The sequence below is a fragment of the Neolamprologus brichardi genome, chromosome 15 (assembly GCF_056152115.1).
Source record: "Neolamprologus brichardi isolate AB-2024 chromosome 15, ASM5615211v1, whole genome shotgun sequence".
NCBI lineage: Eukaryota > Metazoa > Chordata > Actinopteri > Cichliformes > Cichlidae > Neolamprologus > Neolamprologus brichardi.
Genome location: NC_142118.1, coordinates 36327152 through 36340505, shown reverse-complemented (window position 1 = coordinate 36340505; position 13354 = coordinate 36327152). Strand labels below are relative to the sequence as shown.

Below are 13354 nucleotides of genomic sequence, written 5' to 3'. Positions count from 1 at the left end.
GTCAGTTTCAACACAGCAAACGACAGTTTTTAGTGGTGATAATGTTAATAATGTTAGAGGTTGGATCATATATGAGATGTACATTTCTAGTGTGTGCAGAAGAGTCAAAAGTTATAAAAAAAATTATGGTTTTTGAATTATCAAAGGGCTGGTGTGTCTTTTTCTACTTTTTTTGGTACTGTGTTACAATCATTTGTCTATTTTTTGATTTGTACTGTCCGATGGATTAATCTGTACTTTTGTTATGGAGTTGCATTATCTTTGTTTTGGGGGCATAAATCCTGGGCATTTATTTCATAGTTTGAATCGAGTTTTGCAAAGTATGATTAGGGCACTTGGATTAATATCATTTGGGCAAAAACGTGTTATAAACTTCATCCAAACCTTTAGTTTGGATGAAGTGAAATGTTCACCATCCTAATTTCAAAGATTTGTCTTTAAAAAAAAAGAAGAAGAAGAAAAAAAGATCTGTTTCTGTTTTGTTTTTCACTTTTTCTTCAGTTTCTCTTGTGTGTAAACTTTGAATTAAATTCTGTCACAAAAAGGGAATTCAGCTGCAGTAGGTTAGCCATCTCTGCTTAGCTCATTCAGAATATGAGCATCATCTGACAATCTTCTCTGTCCTGATCGTCATATGTATGTATTTTACTTTTTTTAAACACTTCCATGTAAAGTGTAAATGTAATTTAGCAGAATGTGCATTGTTGCTCAACATCAGAGGCCTGCTGTCATACATACATAGCTGCTTAGGAGCAAAATGTTTCAGTCTCAGCTGCATCGTCACTGTGCACTTCAACACAAACAGTTCCACCTATAGATGTGCAACGTGTGAGTACTACTATTGCTTTTCCCTGTACTCGGGTTTTGCCTTTTTACTGTAACAACTGTATAGAAGCAGTGGATCTTATGCTGAAACCTCTATGCTCTTAAACAGGTACAGGACACCAACTGTTCAGTTAGCATTGGCCTCTTATTTAAACCATGTATTTAAAACACACCACCGAATGGCATTTAGATTAAATCTAAATTTAATCTGAGTGAATGAACACTCGTGGATGTCGTTTCCTCAGGGAACTGGGTCTATTTGATCATGTATTTGTTACGAATTAAGAAATAAAAGTTGAAACCCAAACTGAATGGGGGGGGGAACCCAGTTGATTTGATAACTTTATCACAGCCAATCTGGGTTTTGTTTTTGTTTTTTCTTTCAGGGCAATTTATTTGCTGTGCTTGTTATTTGCAGGTCCCTTACCTCAGCAAGAGGGTATATGTATTTACTTTTTAGCAGAGATGTAAATTGTTTTTAAAGAATTTTGTACTTTATAATTTATTTCTTATTTATTTTAAGTTCTTTTTCCCTGAGGATTGTATTTCAAATTTATCTTGATTTCTTTCTTTTCAATAAATGTTTTTTAAAGCAACCTTGATGATAATAGTAATTTTCATGAATAGGATAATGTGAGGGTGGAAGTGGAAGAAGATTTAACAAGAAACAACCTGAGCAGAAAATACATTAGCTTGCCTATTTACAGAATTGAACCCCCAAACTGGGATATGGGTTATTTGCATGTGTAACTGGTGTGATTCTGCGTTGTCTGATAAAAAAGGTAAAAGAAAGAAAGACCTCCAAGTAAATAATTTGTCCACTCCAGCTCCTACGACCAAATACAAACCATTGAGTCAATGATACAAACAGTGGGGAAGAGGGTTAGCTCAACCCACCACAACTTCCAAGCTAGCAGGGAGTATATATTCATGCTAGCATTTATGGCGCCTAAAACACATTTATGATACACACATACTACACACTTAACATTAACAAAAACAGGCTTAATAATGACAATAATTGAACTAAAATCGCAATCAGAAACATCCAGGTGGCTAAATATGCATTATATGTGTGTTTTAAAGTGTTGGAAAGAAATGACACCCACCTCTCCCACAGGGGAATTGTAGAAAAGGGGAGAGGCAAAAGGGGTACACTGTATTTATAGGATTGCACCAAAGAAGAAGAAAAGAATGAGGAGGGGCTCTAACTGATAATGAACATAACTACAGGCTTGGAGGTCCTAAAAGTCAGGTATAAAAGGAACAGTTTGGGGGTTTAGAACACATTTTGTGTAATTATAACAATGTGATTTATAACCCTGTTACACATGTAAAATTAAAACATTTTAAAATATATTACTTTTGTTAGTGTTGTGTGAAAGTCTTGAGTCACCTCTCATAACCTATATTTTGTTTCCAAGGAGCCAGACTTTCTATATACTGGGCTATGACTGATTAGAGCATAAAAAGACACTTAACTCAAAGCAAAGCAGTGCTGTCTGCTTGTAACAGACAACTTGGTAAAGAACCAAATTTAAATGGTCGTTTTAGGCAAAGTGCAAGCAGCCCATCGCATTTTTCTACCCTCTTTTTAGTCGAATCTACGTAAAATGCCGGAGATGATCATTTGAGAGGCATGAAACGGTACTTTTGCATTAACAGGCAATTTCTCCATAAGATTAGAAATATCTCAGCGTCACAGCGTGAAGTGCAGTGTTTTTTTAAAAAACTGAGGAAACAGTTTCAGGCCTGTTACTTCTTTTTTTCCCTGGACTTGTCCTATCTACATCACATAGACCGTATGCATTAAAAAAAAAAAAAAAAAATAGGGAAAAATTCAACAAAAACCTGAGATCCGTGTGAGCCACTGTTCATTGAAGCTTCATCTGAAATGGGCAAAGGCTGGTTATCAAGAAGCCATCTTTAAGGAAGGGAAATGGAGACGAAAGCCTGAGGTTTTTGAAAAGTTACGCTTTCTGAGCATCTTGTGAATGTAATGACCAGTGATGTGACGTTCTGTATCGAGGCTTCAAAGCTTGTGTCGAGTAATTGAGGAGGCGTTTCCGCGATGCGCGGCTTGCTTCATTTATGGGAGGAGCTGAAAATGATGACGTCCGAAGCCTCGTTGCCCGGCTGTACCACGTGACTGGTTCATGAAGTGGTTCGAACTTTGCCGCGAGCTATGATAGAGATATAAACCCCTCAGACTTCATTCAAGATGTGGGTGTTTGATGGAGAGTTGCGGTTAGTGAGAGTTTGGAGGTTTATGAGAGTGAGGAGAGAAAGTCAGGAGAGAATGGAGCCAGCTAAGAAGAGGATGATGTCCTCCCCTGTGTGGGAACATTGTGATTTTATTCCTCCCAACAAGGTATGTAAATTTCTACAGAAGATGTATTTTCATAATACTGATGGTGCAATACAATTTATGTTAAGCTGTCTTTACTTTTGTACAAGCTGAAGTGTTTGCTATGTGTCAGGGAGCTGGGACATAACAACAACACCTCATCCATGCTTAGGCACTACAGAGCTTTGCATGAGAATAAGATTAACACTGATTGTGGAGCAAGACCAGGTGAGCCATCAAATGCCATGATAATATAGCATGCTGTAATGTTACTAAATTATATAACAATATTATACAACTGTAATAAGTTGTATAATATAAGTTACATTTATATTGGTGCTTTGCTCTCCTGAGGAAAGACAACAAAAACAATCTCAAATAGATGAAGACCTGGTTAGCATGGTGATTGAGGACTCCCAGCCATTTAACATTGTGGAGGACAAAGAATTTAAAAGATTTGTTAAATCATTAAATCCTAGCTATGTTCTCCCCACTAAAAAGGTCATAAAAGCAGTGAAAATTTAGTTTTTACAGAATAAAATGTGGGCAGGACTGAGGCTCAAAGCCTCAGTGTGTAGCTGTCCATACCTCAACGTTACAAAAGCACAACCACTGTCCACACCCCAAACCACACCTCACCTCACAGCAAATGATCATTTCCATTTTAAGCATTTCCAAATGATCATTTTCCATACTGCCAGTATAAATATACAAAGTATACTGCCATCGCTACACTATAGATGTTTTACACACTCCTTTTGTTGTTGACATTTACAGGCTGTGTGCAAAAGGCCAAACTCTTCAAATTCATGCCAACTAATATTTTTACGTCCAGTAGGTGTCCTACTAGAGCAAATGAAGCTTCAAGAGGCTTTGCGCTGGGGTGAACTAATTGGATGAAAAGCTTCAGTGCTTCATGAAGCTTCATCTGCCCATCACTAGTAATGACTAAAGAAGGAAGTCATCTAGGATGGTCAAACTTATACTATAGGTGCATGCTCTAGTAGCCTCCGAGGCACCTGCTGTTGTCAATTGACATTACATAAATAACATTGAATTGTATTGAACTATAGAGACATTTAAAAATCGAGAAAACACAATATAAAAAGAAGAAATAATGGCAGCTTTATTTCCAAAACACATGTAGTGCACATTGTTATGGTTATCCCTAAAAACCCCGACACAGACGACGAGGGTGTCATTTGAAAAGAGATATTAAAGCAGAGGTACGTATAGGAACCAATTCACTACATCGTTTATTTTGTCAGTGCTCTTTTGGCGGTGGAACTGCTCACCGGAAGTGGACTGTCATTCCGATTGTGTCCTTGTTAGCTAGTTAGCCGCCACAACGGGCAAGCAAATGTGTGTTGTTTGGGAAGATGAATTAAACTGTACCTAAATAGTGAATCTGAACGACATCTCCGTGAAGCTGCTGTAACAGCATCATGCTGCGTGTCGGGAGCAGAGCTGCCTGGTGAGTTTGCATTTAATGAAGGTAACAGAAGCCAGGGTTAGCTACGGTGTGAGGAGAGCACATATGAAGCTGCTTCCTCTGACAGCTCAGGACGGCCGAGCTGGTTCTGTGTAGCTGACAGCAGCCCCATGTCATAGTAAGAAAGATAAAGGACACATATTATAGGAGTTATCACGGCTGTCTACATGTGTCGTGCGTTTGGTTTATGTTGCCGGTGCTACTGCAGCATAAACGTTACCCTAGCATAAGCCGGCTAAAAGTCTAGCTCGGTCGCTGAGTGTGTACAGCAGCTGCGTTATTTAAAAACAAAAACGATAGATTGACAGACCCCTGTTAACTGTATCTGTACACTTAGTTAAGTGATTTATTGTAATAAACTGGGTTGTTTATAACGTTCAATGTCAAACCTGAAAATGTGTGCCATCTGCTTTCCTGCGTGTTGCTGGAGTCTATTGGGGCTACCTTGAACAAAAATGACTGCTTTTGTAACTGTTCTGTGGAAATGAGGTGTCTTTATTTTTTTTCATCCACACCTCTGACATCTCAGCGTGGCCTGCAGGAACCTGGTGGCCAACAACATGGGGGTGAGATTTCGGATACCCTTGCAGAAGCTGCACCCTCTCTCCCGTGCTATCCATCACCGTTACTCTGGAAACGGCAACCCTCAGCGCCCTCCTCATCGCACAGCAGCCCGCTATTTCACCTCCATGTCTCGGTTGCCCATGCGGCCGCCGAAGCCTCCCCCGGGCTCTGGGGGCCACGGGTACCAGCAGCAGCGCAACTTCTGGGTGGCTCGCCTTGCTTCTCGGTTGCTGAAGCTCAGATATATTCTGCTGGGGAGTGCAGTGGGAGGAGGGTATACAGCTAAGAAGGTCAGTGTGGAGTGTTGTGCTTTGCTCGTCATGTGAGATGCAGGAAAACTGTTAAACATACTGAAGCATGATTGTTTTTTTTGTTTGTTTTCTGCCAGACCTATGATGAGTGGAAGGATATGCTGCCTGATTTTAGCGAATACAACTGGGTGATTCCTGATTTTGTTTGGGAACTGAGTGAACAAATAGATCTTGGTAATTTTTTTTTTACAAACAATAATGATTAAATCCCTCACATTGTTTTCCACCAGCTGTATCATGAGCTGCAGCTCTGTGTCTTTTCCACCTGACTGTCTTATCCATTTCCACCTGCAGATAAACTGGCCAAAGCTCTACCAGAGATGGAAGAAATAGCCAAACTACTACCCGACTTTGACAAAATTGGGGAGAACTTCACATTCCTCAAAAGCCTCCTCACCTCTGGTGAGTAAACAAAGCATCAGCATTCACTTAATGCAATTACATATTATTGTAAGAAATAGCATGTGCAGACATCTGAGTGTCAGGATTTAGAATGAAGGTTACAGTAGCTTCACTGAAGCAAGCCTGCTTTCCTCTTCTACCTTCTTACCTGTAACATACTCCAAGGGTTGCATTTTTGGTCTCTCCGACCTCTAAGGGACCTGAGCAGAATGAGCAAGTAGACTTCTGTATCCTGTTACTTGCTGATTTTTCTGCTACACCCTTTCTACCTCTGGTTGTGGTTATTAAATGATTCCTGATTAACTGAACCCTCCAGTAATTGCGATTTTGTTTTATTGCTGACTTTGGCTTCATGGTGTCACCATTTAGATAGGTCCATGTGCAGCATTTATGTGTGGTATTATACCAATATAAATGTATACATGTCTGTTATTTCATGACTTTCATTTAAAAACATTATCTGTACAAACTGATTGTGTAAACTGTATGACGTTTCCTGTGATAAGGAATTTCACTACAGTACAAGTTTGTTCCTGGGAACATGAAAGCTTAGATTTGTACTAATGAGCCTCACTGAGTATTGTGTAGGAGGCATTTTGACTGGATGAGGATTTGATCATGTTTTGTGTCATCGTACATCAGCATTAATGTTTAAATAAATACTAAATATTATATTCTGCCTACAAATTATGAAGGATCGGTTATGCTTTCATAATGAAAAGCCACTAATGATAAATGTAACATTTATGGCTTTTTTCAAGATGACGCCCATTTGAGGGTGTTCTTATCAATTTGAACAGTTTCCTATTAATTAGCTAGGTCACTTAAAGCTCTGGCACAGCAGTATCTGTGTATTAATATACATCATCTAGCTAGCTGTGTCCTTGCTTTGACCATCATCCCTTTGCTTCTGTCTTTTATGATTTTTATCTTGTGTTGTTCTTCCTTTCTCCTCCCCCCTACCCTCCTGTTGTCCTCCACGTTCTTCACAGGTGTGAGTTTGGGTAGTGAAGTCAAAGGAGCTTCTGGTCTGCATCTGTTGTTAGGTGTGTAAACCCAGCTCTCAGTAGTGCTGCCCACTCCCCTCTTTTCTTTCTGTGGCTATCTGACAATTGTCTCGCCACAGCACTGGCGTGGTGGCCATGATATTGGCTCTGAAGGCGGTAGCAGAGCATCTTCCTGGGATATGCAGTTAAATGCTGCTGTCATTGTTCAGACTATTTACAGAGTTCAGTAAGTGTAACTACGAGGGTTAAAAGGTCTAATCTTGGACTAAGCTTTGCTTGAATTGGTAGAAGATTTCACTACTGCATCTTGAAGTCACCCCAAATTCATAGAAACCTTGAAGTTTACCTTTCCATAGTTAATTTAGAGCACAATTTTTAAAAAAAAATTTTTTTAAGCAAAAGCTACAGAAAGGGTCTGGAGAGCTCATAAATGCAGATCATTGTTTTTACCTGTAGTATCTCCCCTTTTCCTTCCTTTAAACCGGACTGTCCTTGGCTGTGCTTTGTCCTACTGTGTTGTGTATTCTTTGCCTCCTTTGACTTCCACCCTTTTTTCTCACCTGGGTTTTTTGCTTCTGTCATTCTTTCATCACTAATCGTTGGGGCAGGTTCGTTTTGCTTGAACATATTGTTATTCAAATGGTTGGAAAATGAACACAAAGCTGATTAAGATGTAAATGAATTCCAATAATCAATCCAAACAATTAGCTGAAATTAATTAAATAACAATAATGTAACCCTTAAATGGGTTAAGATTAATAAAGGTAGCTCATTGCACAAAAGTATGTGAAATATTTACCTGAAGGGATTCCCACACAGATGTGACCACACCTTTGCAAGGAGTCATAATAACAGCAGGGAGTGTCTCTGGCTCTTACTCACGCACTATTAAAACTTAATGTACCTGTAATGGCTTCAGGAAAAATATTTGTCCATTGATATAATCCAAATACTTATTCCCAATGCTACTACATATTTCTCTGTACATGTTCATTCTGTTGCTTAGTAGAGTTTTCCTTGTGCATTGTCATAACATGTCTTGAAAACTTAATTTCACCAGTTTCGATTAGGTGCCAAAGTAATATTAGAAAATTAAATGTAAAGATCTTAAAGAAGTCAATTCTTGAATTGCTTTTTGTCCATCTAAAACTGTTTCTAACAAGGTATGGAAGTTAATCAGAGTCAAAGACATCAGCGTCAAACGGATGGAACCATTTACTGTATTTCAGTGCTTCAACATCTCGTCCTAGCTGTGCTAAATGTCCTGATGATTATCAGACTGTTATACGTTTCTTAATAGCTTGAAAAACTCATGTAGTGCTACATTTTCCAGACATTTGAATTTTAGTCATTCTGCTCTTCTATTTTTCTATCGGGGTCTTTTAGCTATAGTCACAACTCTCCTAGTTTGAGCTGCATGTAATAATATTTATGTATTTGCATTAGTAATCTTATCCTGGGTTGTTATGTCTCCTCTGATAGAAACTTCAGGTGATCCTCCACTAAAGGCCACAGATTCCTCTGCTGCAGTCGCACATGAAGCTGGTGATAAGCAGTACAAAAAGGCAAGTAGATAGAATCTGCTCACACTTCCTAGTTTTTCTTCTCTTTACTCTGACACAGCTCGGTCTCGCTCAGCTCCTGTCTGCTACTTTTCGCTTCAAGGAAAAGAACTATGATCATTTAAATCAAAATGCCCCCCAAGAAACTTAAGTGTTAGTTTGTATTACTCAAAAAAAAAGTACATTTTTAAATGTAATGTGCTTTGAAGACCTGGCAGCGATTGAGGCCCATAGTCTTTAGCAGTGTACTACTTGGGGTTCGTTTTGATTCAGTGAGTTCTTCTGAATGTGAAACGCGAGTTAAAAACAATCTTACCAGCCAATGCACAGATATATAAAGGTGTAATAGTGAGAACAATTACAATTAAAGATGGTAAATTGCCAAAAAGCTGTGTGTAAGTGCTGCTAGAGTAGTTTGATCTTCAAAGTTTTAAACCTGTACCTGCAAACTGTACAGCACCGAATCAAAGTGTTAAGTTCTTACACACACTGCTGCACATGTGAGGAGTTTATTGACTGTTGTCTCACGTCGGTGGATATTTGCTTCTTTTAACTTTATTTCCTTATTTACAGTTATTTCATTTCTGTTGTCCTTGTGCTGTTTTGTATTTTCTATGTATGTTTGTTTTGTTTTCTATGTTTCAGCGCATCCATGTCCTATTATTTATTTATCTATTTTTACCTTGTTTGTGTCTGCGTGCATATGTGTGGTGTATATGTGTGTACGTATGTGATTGTGTATAAGTGTGCTTGTTTAACAGTCTCGAAAGTTTAAAGGAAAGTGACAGCGACTTGGAGTATTAGGAGGTGCTTTTAAAAAACAAAACTTTCCTATTCCCTATTTTTTCTATGATCATGGTCTCCAACATGAACAAAACACCAGTTTTTATTATATTATTTGCACATTTCACAGAGTGAAAAAGCAAAAAGATGCACACAATTTGACATACGTCATGGTGGGGACTCTTGAACTATTTTTCCTGCTTTTTAGTATGCTTTGTGCTTCACCCTGACCGATATCTCAGTGCCTGCTTCGCTTGGTTAATCATCAACTTCCGACCAGTTGTTTTCAGGTCCATTTAACGTTGTTTTGCAGCACATCTAAACATTTTGGTCAAAACTTGAAACTTGTTTTACAGAAGTTGTGTTATTGAGGAATGATGAACTTCAGGCAAAGTGTTGTCCCACTCATGATGAGCAGATAGCCAAAAATCCTCAGTGGTGCATAATAATGAGCAAATGCAACAGTATCACAGTTGCTGCCACTCGCTGAGAGGCACTGGTTGTCGTATTAGTCGCCTCTTCTGCCTTCAGTCTGACAAAGTTCAGCATCTCTGTGTTTTGGATTTAGGAGAGGCTAGGGATGGGTATTGATAAGATTTTCACGATTCCGATTCCATTTTCGATTCTGTTTAACGATTCGATTCTTTATCGATTCTCTTATCGATTCTTATTTTTAAAAAAGGAGAACACTAAGGTTGATTAGCTTAGAACTTTGTTTTATATCTTCTCTTTGAACAAGATAGACATTTAGGAGTAACATGGCCTTACAAACCCAACAGTGAGATCTTAAGAGATCCACAGCCTACGGCTCTTCAATGGGGTGTCACAGGGTCCCCAGGAAAAAAACATTGTAAATGTAAAATAATAAAATAAATATTCTTCTGTAGCAATAACAAAGTATAACATAAATTATTCTGTGGCAATTACACAAGAATATCCAGTAATGTCCCTGCCTACAATTAAACACATTCACTTACCGAAAATCATCTGATGTGGCAAATGGGTGCGAGCCTTTGACCACAAACTTAGTCACTGCTCGGTGACATTCGTCTATCCTGGCCTGAAAGGAGACGCTACCGGTAGACTGCAGCGAGAACTGCCAGCATCTGAGCCAGACTCTGTCTCTCTCATCATGGTCACCTAAATGCACAGTAATGGCAGGTTTTGTAATAAGGCAGATCGCGCTAACATAATATGCACTGTTAGTTGATTATTTACCTGCCGCATTAACGAGAGAGGACGTGCAAACGTTACCGCTGCTGCTGGGTTGAGATTCACGAATCGAGCGGAATTAAAAACACGACATTCATTTAAGGTTGTCGTGTGTTTTGTGAGCAAATGCTTTTGCATATTCGTAGTGTTTCCTCCCTTAAATGAAATATCTACTTTGCAAGTATTGCAAGTTGCCCTGTTGTCATCCGTTCTCGTAAAGTATAACCAAACTTTTGAGCGTTTGAGCCGCTTACGCGCCATGTTTCCTGCCAGGTAAATGACGCTCCGCAATGTGGTGACGTCATTCAGGGCGACTGGAATCAATAAGGGAATCGTTTGCAAAAATGGCAAACAATTAAAAGGAATTGAAACAGTGGGAACCGGTTCTCAACAAGAACCGGTTTTCGATACCCATCCCTAGGAGAGGCTGACTTTGCTCGGTTACACTGATGATGGTGGCAAGATTAACACAGCCAAAGACTGTGATTCGTTTTAATGACAACCGTTAATTAATACAGTTTCATTTTGACTCAAAAACAAAATCAATCCCAGAGACAAAGACAGACGCCCTCTGCTGTAGCCCTGTGTTGGGTTACTGCAGTGGCCTGTAATGCTGGCCTGCCCCGTGGCCTGCAGATGTGTTTGTTGCACCTCCTGCCTTTTTCTCACTATGACATACCTCAGCAGGGTCTGCTTGGCGAGCTCATTCTTATTCAGCAGCAGATCCAGCGGCACGAGGAGGAGGTCCGACGGGCCACTGCAGCCAGTAGTGCACGCCCCCAACCGTCAGAGCCTGCTCCGAACCCCAGCCCCCCTCAACAGTCACGCAAGGTGAAGGTCCAGTCCCGCTTAGATCTGCTCTATCATACAAGAGACTCCTAAAGCTTTATAGCTACAGCGCAGATTTAAATCGTTGGACTAAGTGATGTCAGCCAGCGCTACCTTAAAAAACCACTAGAGTAACTTCACACCCAGTTGAAAATCAGTGTTTCCTCTCTGAAAGGTTCAAGCCTCTTTACCTCGGCGGTGCTGATGGGCACAATTAAAAGTGTGAAAATAACCACACACGAGTATACTAAACAGTTACTGTAGCGGTGACCTCATAAGATTTTCAGCTGGTGTAAAGTTGGTGTATATATATTTGTTTTTGTTAAACTGGTAGTCCACATAAATTGGCCTGTCAGCAGATTTTATTCCACCCTCTACAGTATTAAAAAGCAGTCGTCTTCTTTGACTGTGCAGTTTGAGTTTGTGTTGCCAGTGTGCTGTTGAAAGGGCTTGCATGGACCACAACAGCTGGGTTTGCTAGAAATGGTGACTATAGCCAGCGTCATTCTCCCACGCAAGTGGCTGGATAATCATCAGCAGTACTGCATTATTGTGCAGAAGCGCTGCATGGAGTGGAGTGAAGCCTGCCGCATGGTGTGAGCTACACTGTCATGACTGGATCTAACTTTTCTTTATCAATTTACTTCATCAACACGCTTAAGCTCTCTAAGAGCTCCTTAAAAATAATGAAGCGATCTCTTAGCTTTTCAAAAATCTTTGCTATGTAGTGCAAGAATGTAAGTTGAAGAACATTTCTTACCCCTGTTGTGCAGTATAGAAATAGTTTTTAATGAAATAGTTTGGCGCGTCTTTAAATTCCTTTTCTTCTTCTTCTATCATTTGTCCATGTCTGCTGTGCTTCCTGTCCCACATCTCATTGTTACAAACATGTTGCATATATATAATCTACAAAATAAAATAGTTTGTCCAATCATTCAAATTAAGCTGTAATGACAGTGAATTTGTGATTAAGTTCACTCTGTGATTTGTGCCTGTTTGTGAATCATAGTGTGTTGATTGAAGCTGAGCGATGCCAGAATGATAGTATGTGCCTGAAATTTGTGTTCCTCTCTTGCATTAACTTGACTTTCAACTCTCTCCGTAGACAGAATGCACGGATTGAGCCTTTATGATGCCGGTGGGAGTTCAGTTGTTTGAAGGTGTTCTGTGAGAGTCGTGGGGTTAGCTCTTGTATTCAGAAGAGAAAGGAAGCATTAACGTTTGTTGTTGTTTTTGTTTTTTTTTCTTTGTCTCTTCTGTGATCTTTAGTCATCTGACAAAGAAAAGATAGACCAGCTCCAAGAAGAGCTGCTGCGCACTCAGGTACAGTAGCTGCGACTTACATTCTCCTTGCTTAAATGTAAATGTTGAAATGTTTCTGGTTGTTAGTTTTGACACTGTATTGTATTGTATCTTTATTTATTTCAGACATATACAGAAAAAAAACAATATATACACAAGTACACATACTTGCATTTACAAATACGAATATATATGTAAATACACACACGTATGTGCTCAGATAACACAAAAAAAGAAAATAAATAAAATAAAACAGAGTCTAAATGACATGAAATGACAATTATTAGGTCTGAAATGGAGTAGGAAGAAGTATAACATACTTATTAATCCCTACCCCATGCTCAACATTCTATTGAATCCCACTATTCACCTAATTCCCATCATCACTTACCCCACACAATAAACAAGGAGAACATGTATAAACATAGCTACAGTGATAGATATAATTTAGATACAATTTAGCATAGTTATATATACAATGGGTGATCAACTTTATCAGTTTCATATTCTTCCAAAATCAGTTTTCGAAACATCTTTATAAACTGACTAGTGCTTGAACATTGCTGTAGGTCCACAGTAAAACTGTTCCACAGTTTTACCCCATAAATAGTAACACAAAAGGTTTTAACCTTTGTCCGTGCTTTAAGAGTCTTCAGATTTAATTTTCCCCTCAATTCATAGTCCCCTTCTCTGTCAAAAAACATCCTCTGTACATTTCC

General features: G+C 39.2%; 1 protein-coding gene across 5 annotated transcripts in view; it reads left to right on the top strand.

Annotated features, from left to right (window-relative positions):
• The first annotated feature begins 4456 nt into the window (after positions 1-4456).
• Positions 4457-13354, top strand: part of opa1 (OPA1 mitochondrial dynamin like GTPase) — a 40477-nt gene continuing 31579 nt past the window's right edge. Inside the window, exons 1-8 of one of the 5 annotated variants that reach the window (XM_035908235.2) lie at positions 4457-4646; positions 5206-5518; positions 5617-5713; positions 5834-5941; positions 6934-6987; positions 8431-8513; positions 11193-11336; positions 12603-12656. In XM_035908235.2, the coding sequence (XP_035764128.2) occupies positions 4618-4646; positions 5206-5518; positions 5617-5713; positions 5834-5941; positions 6934-6987; positions 8431-8513; positions 11193-11336; positions 12603-12656 (882 nt within the window). In that variant the 5' untranslated portion in view covers positions 4457-4617. Of the gene's footprint in view, positions 4647-5193; positions 5519-5616; positions 5714-5833; positions 5942-6933; positions 6988-8430; positions 8514-11192; positions 11337-12602; positions 12657-13354 lie in introns of all 5 variants that reach the window. The other 4 variants (XM_006792071.3, XM_035908236.2, XM_035908237.2 and 1 more) reach the window with 4 other exon arrangements.